At 40.2% G+C, this 18,251-nt stretch overlaps 1 protein-coding gene across 2 annotated transcripts in view; it reads left to right on the top strand.

The window, feature by feature from the left end:
* The first annotated feature begins 443 nt into the window (after window positions 1–443).
* LOC133348560 (transmembrane protein 132D-like) overlaps window positions 444–18,251 on the top strand; it is a 161,464-nt gene continuing 143,656 nt past the window's right edge. For both annotated transcript variants that reach the window (XM_061561443.1, XM_061561442.1), the window contains exon 1: window positions 444–570. In XM_061561443.1, the coding sequence (XP_061417427.1) occupies window positions 507–570 (64 nt within the window). In that variant the 5' untranslated portion in view covers window positions 444–506. The remainder of the gene's footprint in view (window positions 571–18,251) is intronic.

Genomic DNA, 18,251 nt, shown 5'->3' with positions numbered 1-18,251 from the left:
GATAAATGTGTTAATAGGTGAGCTCTCTGCAATGAGAAACATCAGCAGCAGCTGCCACTATATGCCATGCCACGCCTCTTTAACAAATGCATCGCCAATTTGTAGAATAATGTGTGCAGGAACGGCTGTTAAATTCGATGCAAAGTGGCCCCGCTCAGCGAAAGTAAACTGCAGCTGCCTGAAATCACACACGCCTCCAATTTGATACCCCGATCTGCACACACAGATGCGTTGCGATCCACACGCATTAACCACATGCGCTTGCTTATGCGCAAGTGCAGGAGAAGAGGCAGCCGCGTGGTCGGAGACACTGCAATGAAGGGGCTGCTGCCGCCACCGCCGCTGCTGCTGCTGCTTTATGCACGACTGCGGCTGCTGTCTCTTTCAGCACCCAGTGGTCGTTCAGTACACGTAATGCATTGAGTGGATTGTGCCCTCTCTTTCTGTGTTTGCCTCAGCAGCAAGAAAGCAAGCGGTCTGTGCGCAGGGAACTCATACTCGTCATAATGTCCCTCGCAAGAAGTAGGTTACAGTTTTCCATGGTGCTGAGCTGCATGCTTCTGTCAATGGGTAAGTGTGTCCGAATATGCTTTTTTTACGTAAGCATTTTATTGCAGTGTTTCAGTATTTATTGTAAAAAAATATAGTATGCATACACACAGATGCCCTGTACGTGTGAGTTAATGAAGTCTTGAACTTTGGTCAATGTAGATAACACCAAAAGGTATTTTTATAAACTCTGTTGAATAAATATGCATAAGTCTTTTTATGGATTGTGGTTATATCCAATGGTGTACGAAAATGCTATAGGATAATGCACTGAAAATATAAACACCATTTCAACCTATAATTTCAAACATTGTATAGGTACAACCCTAAATTATACAACACTGTATGTGTATATATGATGTATAGCTGTACATTTAGTTTCACGATTATTTTTTGGGCTGGAGCAGTGGTGCAGTGGATTGTCCACTGTGCTATGAACTTGAGTTCAATTCCCAGCTCAATCTAGCATCATTGGCGAGTGACATCTGAACTGCTTCAGGGTAGACCTTCACCTACCTACACTGATCAGTGTGGTGAAGTATGGTCAGGTCTCACCCCAACACCGACATGGTGTGGGGAAGTCGTCTCGAAACGGATTGAAAGAGGGATGTTTTTATTGTTGCTTAAATTAAATATAATTTATTAGCTATCCTTGTCACGATAAAAAATTATTGTCTTATTTAAAAAAAAAACTAATACATTATGTGGGGGCATGATACAGCTACACTACCTGTTAAATATTTTTTGTAAGTATATTTGGCTTCGCTTAATTGTGACATGTAGGTTGTAACTATTTTTTGTAATATATGTGATGACCCTGCATCCACCATTTATACCTGTAAGCACGTTGCATAACATGTCATGTACTTTTGTGCTTGTGTATTATATATATTAAATGGGCCAAATATTTTAAGCAAATCCCACAGCAAATGAGTCTTGATATACAGTAAGGCTTTTCTACACAGACAAAATAATATCGTGACCATATAATTGTTAAACATTGTATATACAGCAAGGTATAATTCAAACAAGAAATGATTTTGCACTACGATGGCTTATTCCTATGAGCTCTTTGCTCACACCTGTTTGGAAACCGAACATCGAATGTAAAATCACAGGTCTCCATTTAGCTCCAAATGTTCCCCTTTTTATGGCAGTTGACATTTGCCCCCCCCCCCCCCCCACCTTTCTTCATCCTCCACAGACTGGTATTTTTTCCCCTTCCGATTATCTCTGCATTTGTTCCAGCTGCTGTATGATAAGAGGGCGCGTCATTATTTGGCAAAGGCATCACATCGCCGCCGCTAGTTTTGGGTAACAATATGACGACGTGACTAATGTGAACATGCCCGAGCGACGATCGGGGGAGGGGTGGTGAGGGGGGCGGCAGCTCTCAAGATGTCCGAACCCGAGGACCCGACTTTGTCCAACCGCCACTCTCAACCTCCTCTGCAATCCCACCCTTACAGATTCCCCATGGATGCGCTACTAATTGTGTAGCAAAACAGAGGGAGGGGGGGGGGGGAATCCATGAATGCATCAGCAAGTGTCACTGTATATTAAAGACGAGCAGTGTGATCAATACTATATTGGCAATGTTGACAGATAATAACTTTCAAGTGACTTGAGATAGAATACATGTTTTTACATTATTTTTCACTCGCACATGTTCTTTGACAGAAACAACATGCCTTCAAATCTACTGCAGCTTGTCTAACTCTTACATACAATAAGTATAACCCGTAAAAACAAAGTTTTTCACTATAAATCCTTTATATGCGTGGCGGCGAGAGTCCTCTCGTCCTCTGGCTTGAGATGGCTGCCACCTATGGGTCAGATGATTGTCTGCCAGTATTAAGCAAATTGGTAATTAAATATTTAATTAGTTTTCCCTAAACTGTGTAAAATTTTGGAAAACAATTTTCACGAACATTAATTGTCTCGCACAACGAGTCTGTGTGCAAAATGTCAGCTCGATTGGATTACGGGAAGTGGGTTAAAAAACGACCGAAAGATTTGCACGGTCGTAAGCAAGCAAGCAAGCACGCAAGCACGCAAGCAAGCAAGCAAGCGAACTTAATATAAAGGATTTAAAAAGATAGTCGTGGTTGACAAATTGGGTTGTTTGGTGTATGCGTGCTTAACACAGTGTGGGGCACCACAATGGCGAGCTGTTAACTCCCTCACCTGGTATATAGGAGGACGTGGGTTCAATCCCAACCCTGACACTTGTACATTAGGAGTTTGCATGTTCTCCCCGTGGTCACGTGGATTTTTCTCCGTGTCCTCTGGTTTTTCCCTCCACAATTCTAAACATCCATTTAGAGTATTTGGCTGCTATACATTTCCATGTGATAAGCCACTTCGTTGTGGCCCGGTCGCTTCTGAAAAATAACTATATAGCTCAGTGGGCTTTACCTGGTAAAATGAAAACCAGTTTATAGTAAAGGAGTTGCGTTTTTATTTATCTCATCTTTCAAATATAAAATCATCAACCACATGACGTTACACTACCATATGAGTATTTTTCTATTGTTTCAGTTTATTGAGAATAAATTGATCCAATCTTTGTGACACTTAAAAAATTGCCTGTTTATAGTGTCATTTTATATTGTTATGGCATTCGTGTAACCAAAAAACATAATGGAAACTGTCAAATTCGCATTGTTTTACTGAATTTCACATGCACGTATTCAGGAAAAGTATTCATTGCCTGTCGTGGGTTAATTAGCCATCTTTTGTCTGAATTAAAACCGACGGACAATTTAAACATGCATCCAATGCTTTATGTATGTATGTTGAACTTTGTTCGTATCGTACGTAGCCAACCTTGCTCACCGGAGGTGCAGGAGACGGACAGAAAACTAAACACAAAGCAGTTCTCAGGAAATTAGTTTTAAACAAAATATATAGACCTCTATAGTGCTCTGGCACACTTATGTATTACAATTATCACAAAATAATACTCATCAGTCAACGCACAGGAGCCTAAATGAAAATTGTAAAGGCACGTTTTGTTCTCGCTTTCAAACTCATTTTCCTATTGGCTTCTTATATTCTGGCTCAACCATAACTTGACCATTGCACTCATCTCACTTTTGACATAATCAACGCAAATTATTTACAAACCAATTTAAACAATGATCAGGGAACGCATGAAGGCATAGTTTTCTTAAATGTACTCTAAATATAGTAATCAATGTCCTTCTGCTGTACTCCTCTCTCATGGCAGGTTTTCTCTCCATCTGATTCATTTGAACCTCATGGTCACCTTTGACCCTATCGACCACTCCATCCACTTTGAATGCCCGCATGGCTACGATGACTTTGTTGTTAATATGTCTGGTACTCTTTCCTGCTTCCATTAATACCAGTCACCCTGCTCCTTCAATGTCTCAATAAGAGGGGTGTCCTGTTCTCAAAAACCCATTTTACGACAAAGCCCAATAATTGTTCCGACCCTTTATGTCCTCCTCCCTAAGAAAATAGTTACCATTTTCAACATTGAATACCGTTTCTACGTAAATGACACCCAAACGTGCATCGCCACCGAATCGCCTGATTCCACCTCGCTGTCTGCTTTATTGATTTGCCTCAACACCGCCTTTACCTAGAGTCTTAGATGGTCTTCACTTCTTGCCAATTGACAATGTATAAAACACGAGGTCCGACTTATTGGCAAAAAGTCCCAGTATTGGATTTCTGAAATCTGATATTGAGCTGGTAAAGAATGTCTATAACATACCTATATGCCATCCTTCATACAGAGCTCTCTCAAGTCTGCAGGATTTTCTATCTCTACTTGTGTGATATCTCTGTTTTTGCTGCATCATGTCTTGACTAGTCTAATGCTGTCTTCTACAGCCACCAAAAATCCCTGATCCACAGTTTGCTACAAAAGCTCCCAATTTCCCTTCAATATTTTCTTTCACTTTTTGACGATCCGAATTAGTCCTGCTCCAGGCCTACGTCTCTTGATTCATAATCCACTAATCACCATCTCGTAGCATGTCATTTTGGCCTCTATTTAAACCCAGACTGAAGACCTCCATTTTCTTCCATACATTTGACTTGTGACCTTTTTATTAACACCCCCACCCGATTTGCCCCACCTCTCCACATCCTCCTCTCTCAAGTTTTCTCACACTCATCACCCTTTCCCTGGCACATATATATATATATTCCAGTATGTAGTGTTTAGAAATTGTTACATTTCCTCTTGATAACTGAAAATTGTATTTACATGCACAGCCACATTCTACTCAAATCTTGGCATGTGCTTTCAATTCTCCTGCCAATATTAATACCTAAGTGTTAATTTATTCTAATTTATAAATTGTGTTTCTTGTAACAATATATAGAGTTAGATTTTGAGAGAAAAATACTCTGCATTATTAGACTGCACCTGCCCATTCATTCACGATGACTATCGGGCATTCGCCCCCATTCATATACCATACATTGTCCAAATTCAAGGCCATAATTAGATATTTTTGTGCATAATTATTCATTATTATTTTTCTAAATATCGTTGCTGTTATTTGGTTTGTCTTCCGTCGTGTTAATTCCATTTGTCAAAATGTAACATCTGATAATTACGTAATTACCTTAAGACACAATTGTTTCATAGATGCATACTTAAATGTGATAAATATTTTAATTGACTTATCGATTAATAGTTACGTGCCTGAAACACATGCAATAATGAGGTATTTTTTATTATTATTCCCATGATTAAAAAATAAAGTGTTTAAAATCGTAGGAAAACAGCATCATGACCATGAATGCACAGTTATATTTCAAAATAAATAGCTTTCAGATCTCTGTTTTGCATATAAATTATGTGCAATGGATTACGAACCATTACACAATGAAAAATGAACTGTAATGTTTGACAGATGCTTAAACATATTGACCTCTGTCAAATTCTGTCTCAAACTATGATCCATATTTTATGCCGATTTGCTGCACAGTACTTATAAAATTGGATTTTCCAGAAGGATACTTGTTTGATAATTGGCATAAGCCTTCAGATATAATTGAATTGTAACAAACAAGGTCCTCACAAATCAACATTATCATCATTATTATTATTTACCCGAGTTTTAATTTTATATACCCTCAGCTTTTTATACACATATCCTAAATGATCACTTTCCATTACTATTCTATTACATTTTTGCCAGCCACGTTTTTAGTTATTCACTTCCTCGGCTACTCCTTCCCAGGACAGCATCACTACAAAGCTTTAACTCACACGCTGTATTGCAATATTTTAAACAATGATAATGATAATAATAAGAATATATTTGAGGGACAATCTGAGGCTAAAGATAACACTGAAAAATAAACTGATGCACTGTCAACATGTTGTAGGAAACAATCCTGACATTGGCAAAGAGAATAAAACATATACCAAAAAAAAAATCCTAAAATTTTAAAGACAGGTATGCGTAAAGAAGTAGTTTGTCAGCTGCTGCACTTTTGTTGGGATAGCAAAGTTAAACTTCCCTTCCCCAAGTGTATATTGTTAGTCCCAGAAGCCACTTTGGCAATTTTTTTCTCTTTAGATTAAAAAAGAATCTATTCCACTGCATGGCAGTCCTCCACTAGAATTTCTTGTGTTCTTAATTGGCTTCAGAAAAAGAATAGGTCCCTTTTTATCACATGTTTACGTGTTGTACCGTTATGACATTTTCATATTTTTCAAATTGCATCTTCTAAAGATAGTCTGTGGAAAGTGGATTTATATTTGATGGTTCTCTGTCAAATTTTAAATGCCAATATAAAATGGATTACAATAATTATTTAATGTTTTAACTTGTTCAAAAGCCCATTTTAAATGTCAGCTCTGCATATTCGAATGTATTTAAGTGATATAAGGATGGTGCACTATGAAGAGTAAGCTATTCAGTATGTATTTATATTGCACGCAAGCTGTTAATTAGTGGCTGTGCTATTATACAATCTGAGCAGTATAACTTATGATAAAAAATGGCCATGAAAATTAGGTGAATACGATTTTGGGACAAATTAAAATCATGTAAAATACATGAAGGGTTTCGATAAAATTCAACCAGTCCAAGTAAGCTGTGAAAGTGAACTCCATAAATCATGTATATTATTACAATTATTTGGCTCTCAGTGTGTGCTGATTTATTTTTTGTTGACAAACGGCATATTTGGTATGACAAACTACACGTAGAGTATGAATGAACATCACTCGTGATTGAATGTTTGGATATTATTAATATTACTGAATGGTTAAATTCAAGATAAAAATTAAGGTAGTGGATTTTATAGCATTTATATATATATAGGCCCCTATGCTCTACTCGCACAAAAATAGAGCCACGTGCCATCTGCATCGACATTATTAGGGATCCTCAGGGGGCGTTAAGCATTACACGATTCATTTGTCGAGGCTCTCTGCTCATGTGAAGCTGGAATGGATAACATTCTGTAACATGTGGCCTAAAACCTCCATAACCTAACCATCGCCAGTGATGCCCATGGCTATTGGCAGAGTTTTGCATCAATCGGAGCACAAGCACTTAAGCTGCCATGTCACCAGTTGCACAGGCCACTGTGGGTATCGGGCATTTATTGATCCATTGATCAAAATGTATTATCGATACACCCATCACATTCCATATAAGAATTAATAATTCATGACGCATGCAAATTCTATGCATAGTACATGTTCGGGATACTGTCGTGGTGTCATGATTAGCATATTGGAATTTTAATTCAGAGGCCCTAGTTTCAAATTGATATCCCCGTGCGCTAGTTGAATCATTGGGCAAGTTTACGACCCCCCCCCCCACCCCGGTTCTGTCTACCCAGCAGTATCATTTGAAACACAAAAGTTAGCCAATCAGCAGGTCTTGTGTGTTTGCTGTAAAGTGTGGGTACTCCCACCTCTTACAGGTTGTCTGACCAATATGGAAGAATAAATAGAAACTACACTCTCATAGTGGGAGCTCCCCAGAAAGCTCCATCTGCTCGAGAGAGAGCGCTCCCTCTAGTGGAGGCCCTTCCATCGGTAGCGGGAACACAATTGCAAGGCTCCAGCTTTACCTTTTACTCTGTGGAAATGTTCCTGCAGGCCAAATGGGACAATGAGACGCAACACATGTGGGAGGCCATATGAGACAGACAATACAAACGAGACAGGACAAGCATAAATAAGTATAACCCGTAAAAACAAAGTTTTTCACTCTAAATCCTTTATATGCGTGGCGGCTAGAGTCCTCTCGTCCTCTGGCTTGAGATGGCTGCCACCTATGGGTCAGATGATTGTCTGCAGTATTAAACAATTGGTAATTAAATATTTAATTTGTTTTCCCTAAACAGTGTAAAATTTTGGAAAAAAATTTTGACGAACATTAATTGTCTCGCACAACGAGTCTGTGTGCAAAATGTCAGCTCGATTGGATCACTGGAAGTGGGTTAAAAAACGACCGAAAGGTTTTCACGGTCGTAAGCGCGCAAGCAAGCACGCAAGCACGCAAGCACGCAAGCAAGCAAGCGAACTTAATATAAAGGATTTAAAAAAAAAGAAAATTTCTTCTTGAAATGAATGGTGGCCCTGTATCATGACAATTCATCAAATCGATGGGGGATGGTGAATAATAATCATGACATGCCACGTGGCTATGTTGCTACCCAACTTCCCCATGCCTTGGGTACAACGGACAAATAATGAGCTCATGGGGTTTTGTCACACAGCAGGGTTGTAAATGTTCACGTGTTCACATTTTTCTCTTCCTTTGCTTTTGGAGCTCTTTCAAAGGATGTTTTACCTAAATCGCCAGATGCCCAATCGCACAGATGGTCTATAATACCGCGGTCGGTGCCACTCGCCAGTTACTGCACAAATCGAGGTTCACTGCCACATAACTGTGATGACATAGGCCACTGTCGGGCCATATACAGTTATTACATTTTAAATTAATATAGATAATTCTGTATTTATATCGGTATCAATCGATTTGTTTTGAGAAGAGTAATCTGTAAAAACACTCTGTGCTGAACTAATGTTGGCTTTTCTTTGAATTTGCATACACTATGTGTGTGTAGTAATTATTGACTGTTGAGATGAGTGGCAGGATTTCAAAGTCAGATTTGACTATCATTAATTGCATTTTTCCCAATATTAGTAAATTGTCAAACAACATCATTATCATCGTTTGTCTTCATAATCATCTTCATACATCATCATCATCCATTAACTTCATCATCTTAATAAATCTTCATAATTTTGATCAACTTAATAAACATCCATAAATTTGCATTATTCTGTTTCAAATATAGAATGACATTGTACCTTGAAATATAGGTTTTAGAAGCTGTGTTTCACTCATGGACAGAACTGTCAGGCTTATAGTAAAACTAAAGGTTGTATGACCACAGGACATTTTATAATTGTAATACCTCCTTGGATTATATAATCTGTGAAGTGGGGTTAAAGCTTACACTTATACATACAAAGGGAGCCATAATACTGATCTCCTTTTCTGTAACATATTTTGTGTACTTATAGACAGTCAATTAAAGGGATAAAAAAAATGTATTGTGCAGCCTTTGATGGAAATTAAAAACATTAGCATAAATCTTTGCGAGTCACAGGTTGGGAATTACTGCTCTCAAGATTTCACGAATTCTGACTTTTCAGAGTTGTGATTCGATTCAAGAACTGAGTTGGTTTTTTTTTATGTAATATTTGTTTTCCGAGTTCTGTCTAAAAAAATGCAGTGTCTGTTGCATTCGCCTAAATGTAAAGGGTGTTTAACATTGATGGACCTAATTTCAAAGCAGTATATTTCACGATGGAAACATGTTACAATTACACAAAAAAGTTACAAACGGTTTAATGAGTTATCAAGTTTTACTAACCATTTTATATATGCTCTATGTGTCCTCCACCTGCTTTACGGATAACATCGAGACGATAGTTGAATTAGTCCCAAACGCCTTTCAAAGTGTCTTCTTCCACTGAAGTCACCGCTGCCGTGATTCTGTTTTTGAGGTCATCCAGATTAGTTGCTAATGGTGGCACAAAAACACGGTGTTTGATGTATCCCCACAAAAAAAGTCGCAGGGTGTGATGGCTGGGGATCTTGGGGGCCAAGAGTGTAGCGCCAAGTCTTGAGGTACCGTGAGACCTATCCAACGTTGACGCAGTTTGTCTTGCGAATGACTGAGGCTAGGGGCTGTTTGTGTGCTGGGAGAGGTATCTAGCGGTAATCATTTGAAACTCTATGCCCCGCCCTTTCAAGTGGTAAGAATTTCATTCATGGGCAGTTCGTGGTTGCAGAGATATAGCGATTTCAAATTGGGTCCATTTTTCTAAACACCATGTATAATTTGCATATCATTTTCATCTAATTTACACTGAGGGTGAGTTATTCTTAGATGCACCATTTGATGCATGTGTCGATGCAGTAACAATGGGTTTTAATCAATGAATCAATGCATCATTCCAGATTGCTAAAAACAAACAAAAATATTTAATAAACTTGTCAGATCTTAAGCAATGTGTCAAAGTGTATGTGATTTAAAGATGATTACTTCATATAAAAATGGTAAAAAAAATGCTTCAACATTTCATTTATAATAATCGTTCAGTTTACATATCTGATGTGTGTATGTGATTTGAATGTGTGGGGTGTGTTATGTCGTCTGTTCTTGCTATAGTTCGCATCTGTTACATCTTGAATTTAGAAGTGATCAGATCTGACATTTTCGAATATCAGATCCATGTGCAAGAAATGTGTATCCAAGTCGGTTGATCGGAATCCGCTGAATAATAATGTATTACACAAAACCGGAATATAATAATGAAATAATAGTGATGGAATTATATATATAGTTAAAATGGATTATTCTTATTCTCAAAATATATGCACTGCATTGTTGAGATAATAGCCGACTTTCCAATTCATGTTTGATTACAGTTTTATACCACGTTAGAAGCAACAGAATAATACCGCGACAGACGCACCAATAAATACTTTTATGTATTCGCCCTACTGTAGATTCTGATACACTGTATATTGACACCACTGATTTTTATAGATTCACAGACACAAAAATGAATCGATTCATAATGCGATTTGTGACCTTATATTCATGACACATTTTATTATTATAGAGGTAGTAAATTGTTACATCCCTGATAGTTATGAATCCATAGTACTGTACAATATCTAAAGTGATCGAATTTATATCATGTCAGATTCCAATCGATGCACAACCAGTCCGATTACATGATACAAGCTGATCATAAACTTCTAATATTTGCAGGTGCACTTTTACGAGGATGTGCATGATCCAAGTAGCTGCTCTAAATGTTACTTTAACATCTAAGGAATAGTAAAGCCAGGAAATGCACCTTCAACTACTTGAGCTTGACATACTAATTCGATCTCATGTTTCCTCTACTATGGTATGATACACATACTTCGGCAATGCAGGACACTTAACAGTTGTGATATGTTGGATATTTGGTTATAAATATCGACCAATATGTAAATAGCATAGGCCTAACTGATTTTAATATCTTCCACAGACTGTATAGCACCTTTCATGTGCTGCGTAGAAGGGGTATTGCCCAAAACGTCTTCCATTATATATGTTTACTTTTTAAGACCACAGTTTTAATGACGACAAAGTGATTTTTTGTTAGCATTTCTGTACCACTGCCAATGCAGCATCATCCCCGATTAGCGCTGTTGGCCTCCATACGGTGCGAATGAAGTTAAACATACGTACCTAAGTTGTTTCATATAGCACAATCGATTTATTTTCCATGCTTGTAAAATGTTGTGGTGACATCAATGTATGAATTAGTCTTTACTTCGGAATGAATGGCTCATTATCAACATAGGTACACCTTTAAAAAAGCAATTTGCCTGGTATCATTTAATATTTTATCATATCCAACGCCAGACTGCACATAAAGTATGGTGGAGGTAAACATCACTTCTGAGTATATCATTTTAAAAATGTGTTTATATTTTCCAAAAGAAATCAAGACATTGATCTAATTGCGACTTAAGTTATTTATTTCTAGTGTTTCATCTCGTTCTGTATTTGAGCAAAAAACGCAACTTGACACAATTGGACCATTAAATCAACACATGGGGCCGTCCCACCATGCCACATCTGCCCCCTCTGCCTCGCAATCATATTACCTCATTGCAAGCCAACCAGCCAGTGCCGGATTATCCGAGTAGCAAAAGTAGCTACATATGCTACGGGCCCCGTGCTAAATGCTTTCAAGCTATCAATTCCGGTTCAGTGATTCTGCACTTGCTCTATTACTATAGTACTATACTGCCTTCAACTTTTATTAACGACTAGGTGTTTAAGGTGAGCGATTTGTCGTATTATCTGGCCGTATAGCAAATAAAAAATAAAGTGGACTATGCAAGTAAAAAATGTATGTTTTTTTTAGGGCCCCTTAAAACAAATGCTAACAGGCCCCACCGCACTAGCTTAATCCGGCACTGCAACAAGCATTGAGCTAAAATTACATCCTCATTTTCTTCCACTGTGAATTCTGCATGGATGTGGTTGCGATTTACATTTTGAAGAGAGTGGTAGACCTGAGTGCTGATGATCCAATCGTCACAGTGTATTGTGTGTATGTAAATTGAACCCCTTTCCCACGGTACGTAGCCAACCGTGCTAATCGGAAGCATTGCACCTTCAACAAGTAAAATGACTACCTTCTGGACACGCACAGTACTTATTGTTTTTAATAAACATGAACCCCAGTTCGTCTTATGTTCTCCTACCCACCCACTCGCACCACATCCCCACCACTATTTTGTGGGCCTCTGCTGAAAAAACTAATTATTTGGTGATGCTGCGTTGGTAGAGGTGCTTGGATACACATAAGCTCGAACCACTGAGCTGCATGTGCCTTGGGGTATTGGTTGAAAACATACCCATTAGCAAAAACAAGATCATTCCAGGATCCTCAGCAATCCATTATTCACCTAATGTAAAGAGTAAAGGAATACACCTCCAAGGATTCAATCTTGAGCACATCTTGGTTACATGCAGCTGCGATTCATGCACTAAGATTAAGTGAGAGCTAAATCATGTATCACCCATTGCAGGTGGATAACCCTAGGGCAGGGAAGAGTGGATAAAGGAATGAAAAACATTGTTAGATTCGTGTAGATTAAAATGTGGGAGCTAAGAAAGCAATAGAGATACCGCATGGAAGGATATAAACATATGCATGGCGATGCCAGTGTTGCATTAGTGCATTGTCAGGATTATATAGAAAAAAATCTGGCCATGGAAATGAAGCACGTATCATTGCCGATATTCCCAATGTAATAGGGGACGTATTATTTTCAGCTGGCATGTTTATCACCCCCATTGGCATTACTGACTGTGCAGCCTGGCAGCATTTCGTTAGATTTGTTTTTCCATTGTGTGTGTATAATGCTGTAAAATGAAATAATTTAGGAGCGGAATATCAATATTAAACAACATAATATATTGATTTGTAGATACTGCATATACAGCTTATTGTTAAACTTTGTAAACCGTAATATTTTATTCCAAATGTGGAACATTCTTGTTTTATAACGTACTTACTCTCACTATTATTGTGAAGCTGCTACGATGTATATAACCACTAAGCTCGTGCATTGTAATTTGTGACTATTAAAACCTAATACGTTCAAGAGCATTTCAATAAGTAAAGATAATTTTAGTAACGCTGACAGCTCTGGCAGTGTTATTTTCAGTAAATATTGTAAGTGAATGCAGCATCATTCCGGTACTCCTGTGCAATATATTTATTCCAGATTTACATGCCACTAGATACGGTCATATAACATGATTCAAGTTGGTGGTGCCCTTGCACTACTGCACATTGGAAACATTGGAAACACAGCGAGCTGTTTATAATTAACATTCGGGTCTTTCGGTAAAGCCACGTAGATAGAAGAAAAAAATATCACGACGTTTCGATCGCAACACAAGCAATCGTCAAAATATAGCAAATATTTTTCATCGGGTGAAAAAATATAGCGGGAGAGCTACTGAGGCAGGAAACAATATTTGCTATATTTTGACGATTGATGTGTTGCAATCGAAACGTCGTGATATTTTTATTTTTTATTGTTATTATTTTTCTATCTATGTGGCTTTACCGAAAAATCCAAAGAATATCAATTCCTGCAGCCACGAAAGCTTTAAGTTAAGGTGTAAAAACAAGTTAAATTTATTGGCGAATGAAGCTGAAATATGTTGATCACTGGTAAGGTAAGGTAAAATAGATGCAATCGGGACATGTGCATGTTTGTGATCATCATATAAGTGGGAGATCAGTTGATGCTTCTACTGCAGCTCGTCGCTCATGTTGAAAGGATAGATGAGTCGGAATTAAATGCCATCACCAGCCATAGGGAAAGAGAGCATGCGTGTAACGTTTATTTGATCTTTTTTACAAAACATCAGAAATACAAAAACATTCATATTTGTCATGCCGTATTGGCGAGATTGCCACAAGGCAATGCATGTTTGTATCAATGCAGCCGTTTGGTCAATTTGTAAATATTGGTATGATTCGTATAGTTGTCATCATATTGCAGCTTCACTCTGATGCATTTAACTAGTCTTTACACCTGCCGAAGACAAACAAACAAGATAAATATTCGCATCTCCCGGATTGTGCAAAAGCGCCGTTATCTTTGTCCACTTGTTTGTCATGGACGTGCAACTTCAAGGGGGGAAAGTGTGTTGGTCATGGGTAGCAGGGCAAACTTCATTCGTTACATATCTCTTATGAAAATAACACTGACAATGGATATAATCATTAAACGTATATTATTGAAACAACATTGTACGTATACATTAATGTTAATATTGCACCTACTCTCGTGGTTATGTAGGTTAATTAAATGTAAAAATACGTGTTTTTTTCTATCCTTCCAGTTGATTGCATTTTACATGAGACTATATTGACATATTTACACTGCAAATAGAGGTACTGCAGGTCAGTAGTTTTCAGTTTTAAAGGCATAGTTTAACAAGACAACAAACCTATTGGTAAAAAAGAGCAAAGTGTTTGTTTACATTATATATAATGTTTATGCAAGAGCCAGGGGCTTATGGGACCCGGGGTCCCGCCATAAGCTTGATTTGGCTAAATAATGTATTGGCTTTGAAAACGTTACCATGTCGAACAAAACAATTATACCTAATTGACTGGAATGCCCTTAGTGGAAAATTCCAAACACCATGTAAAGAAGAAATTTGTATTTACAGCTTTGAATTAATTCATTGCTTGGCAAGTGTTCATCTAAAAAATAATCCACATCAACACATGAGCACCCTATTGAAACTAAAATACACATTTAGGTTATATATAGTGATGTCCCAATTAATGGTATCATCTTCAGTCATGACCTAACCATTGCTGGATGAAGGCCTCCCTACGACGTCCCCATCCCTCATGATCCCACGACCCATCTTGCTCCAACACATGTGCTAATGTAATCACTCCATTTCCATCGCGCTCTTCTTTCCCAATAGTGTTGCCTCATTTGGCTGTCATTCTGTCACCAGTTTCATCCAGTGGCCATCTTCTCTTCTCAATATTCGTTCAATTCCAAGCATGTTTGTTGTTGCATACTTTTTCGCTTTTATTCCACTTTTCTTTTTCATCGTTCATGTTGCTAGGCGGGTAATATTGTACTGGTTGAAAAAAACATCCACGTATGTGTTTACGTTTCTTTTCATAATAAAATTCAGTCTTGCAATATGTTTATCTTTTAATATGTTAACCTAAATTTGCAGCCAACTTTGGCAAGTTATTCAATCATTTATTCTAGTTTATTCCCAATGTATATAACGATTATTGTACCAGGAATCTGAGATGGTAAATCCTTCTAAGAGTATTTACTCTGTTATTTTTCTTATCCAATATTCACAATATATTTTAACATCACAATAATCGCCTTTGCCAACTCCTGGTTTGTATTTTGTTACTTTCTTCATGCAACACCAGTGTAGTTTTACCGAAATAACTTTTCATACTTCATAAATTACAGCCATGAAGGTATTGGATATGCATGTCTTTTACAGAATGAGTTATGTGGTAAATGGTAGAAAAACATTTTATAAATCAAACTTGCTCACATTTTTTGTTGGCATCTACAATTGTGCATTATGAAGTTATCTAATATCTTCATGAACAATTATTATAATACATGTGTAGTGACGTTAAATGGATCACTACGGCGCGTCGCGCCAAGTGTCGTTGACACAGGCGCAGAGGCTAACAGACCGTGCAGTACCATTGAGTGGTCCACTAGGGGCATGGTACTGGGTGCTAGCACAAGGAAGCCTGATGAGCCCTACCGACAGAGTAGGGGATTGCAGCCTCCACCAGCTCCGCAGGGAATCACCACAGAGTGCGCCACTGGAAGAGTGTGGTGGGGGGCGGCTGGTGGTAGGGGCCATGTAAGGACGAGTCACACCGGCACCGGGTTAAGCACGTGATGGGCCGGGGTGAGTAATGTGAGCCAAAGGTGAACAAGTGTGCACGGGGAAGTAGCTGAGAACGTTTTGAGAGATCCCGAAAGAGGCGTGGTTAAGGGCAGAGCCAGAGAGGGAACAGGTGCGGTGTAGCCTGGAACCGTCGGGAATATTCTGGATGTAGGGCGCGGCCGAGGGTGGAGCCAGGCCACTCCAAGTGAGATAAAAGGGAAGCGCCGATCACATATCCGGGCTGTCTGCAGGTGAAGTGAAACCCAAGTGCTACGTCTACGTCTTCGTCCCCGTCTTTGACATCGTGGGCCAGGCAGCATGTTGGCTGCTCTGACCCGATTTATAGTTATCCCGTATGCAAGAGAAATAGGTGTATTGTGGTCCTATGTGTAACAAGAGTGAAAATATGTGTATTTAGTCGCGTGTGTAACGGTGTTGCGTAAAGTGTAGAATAAACGTTGTTGCCTCCTAAATAGTGTCTCTGACTCACTACACATTTGCAAATGTGCTAATGGGTCTACAATTTTTCACATGAGTTTTGCCTCCATTTCTCATTAAAATAAAGGCATTTTCCACGGTTGATGTATTTAATTGGCGTGTCTGCTAATTTACGTCTAACTTTGTTGATGCTGTTAAGATTTTACTCCATCTGGTCCAGGAGTTGTGTTTTCTTTCTCCAAAGAGAAATGGTTACTTCTTGAAGATATACATCTGTTGATTTAGATGGCTATTATGTACTTGTAAAATTACTATTGTTTACCATTCATACATATGTAGGGGTTATTACGGGAGAAACGGCGGACAACAAACACAGGGCTGTCGGCACTCACATACACGGGGGGTCACACCGACGTCCGCATCAGTTATTGCCCACGCCCCCAGCCCTCGGAGGCGATCCCTATAAAAGGTGGAACCCAAAGAGCTCGAGGCAGTTTGACACGAAGCTGACCAGTGAAGATCCAAGACTCGGAGATTAGGCCCTGGGACTCCCCGGTCTCGCCGTCCTTATAAGGGCCGAGCCGGGTAAGCCAGTGGCGCGGCCCAAGAGCTTCCAGACCGCTGCCCTTATCAGGGCAAGGCTGGTTAGCTGGTGCCGAGATCTGTGCTTGCCAGGGCCAGATCAGTCAGCCTCCCGTAGCCCAGTAGAGGAGGACTGGGGGACAGGACAGAGGGCTTAGTACTAGGGTGGGTTTCCCATAGTACGGGTGAAGGGGCCGATACCCCTTCAACTATTGTATCTGTCCCGGAGTTAATAAACAGTGTGTCTCAACTTCCTCATCGTCTCCTCATCAACTTACTACATCTGGTGTTGGAAGTGGGCCAAGCATGGATACGAGACGGAAGACTCGTGCCCAAGACCCAGGAGAGGATGACGACGAGGGAGGGGCAGTGCAAGACATCGCCGCCGACGTACCTGCACAACTGCTGCCGGCTCCGACATCGGCGGGGCCGTCGGAGAGGGCCGGGACGTCGACTGACGAGTTGGCGTTGGCTCACTCGCGGCTGGCGGAGCTCTTGTATGCAGCGGCCGCTATGCTGGAACAAATAACTCGCCTGGGGCCGGGAGGAGCGACGCGGCGGGAAGATGGACAACGCCCGCCAGAAACTCCCGCCTTTACAACAGCGGGGCGACTCGAAAATCCCGCCACGAAGACAGTAGGGGCGGAGGGAGGAGTCCCAGCTCGTCACGCGGGAGACGGTGCCCAGCCAGCAGCCGCCACGTCATCGGCGGAGGCGGGTCGCGGTGGCAGCCTATCAGGGGTTGAAACGTCACCACCAGCTGACGCCAGCACCGACCATACAGTACGGGGACGCGCTACGGATGCTGCAAGAGACGCTCCAAGAGGATCGGAGACGGAGCCGACATTCCAGCAACGCCTGCCGGCCCTACAGGTATTTGTTGCAAGCGACGGCGATTGGGGGGGGTTCCAGCGCCGGTTCTTGGCCCACCAAGAGATGGCAGGCTGGTCGGACAACGAGGCGCTGTGTGCTCTCCCGGCGTTATTGGACGGCGACGCCCTGGGCACCCTCACTGCTGCACCCAAGTCGGCACGCTCCACCATTCAGTCGGCGCTGCAGCTGCTGGCCACCGTTTATGGGCCGCCCTCCGATTGTCGCCAGCTCTTCTATGAACGGCAGAAGGGTGATAAGGAATCGCCACTCGCTTATCGCACGGCCCT

The sequence above is a fragment of the Lethenteron reissneri genome, chromosome 27 (assembly GCF_015708825.2).
Source record: "Lethenteron reissneri isolate LAM-NWPU_2019-01 chromosome 27, ASM1570882v1, whole genome shotgun sequence".
Classification (NCBI taxonomy): Eukaryota; Metazoa; Chordata; class Hyperoartia; order Petromyzontiformes; family Petromyzontidae; genus Lethenteron; species Lethenteron reissneri.
Note: the sequence above shows the minus strand (reverse complement) of the source record. Positions and strands in the feature narration are given on the sequence as shown.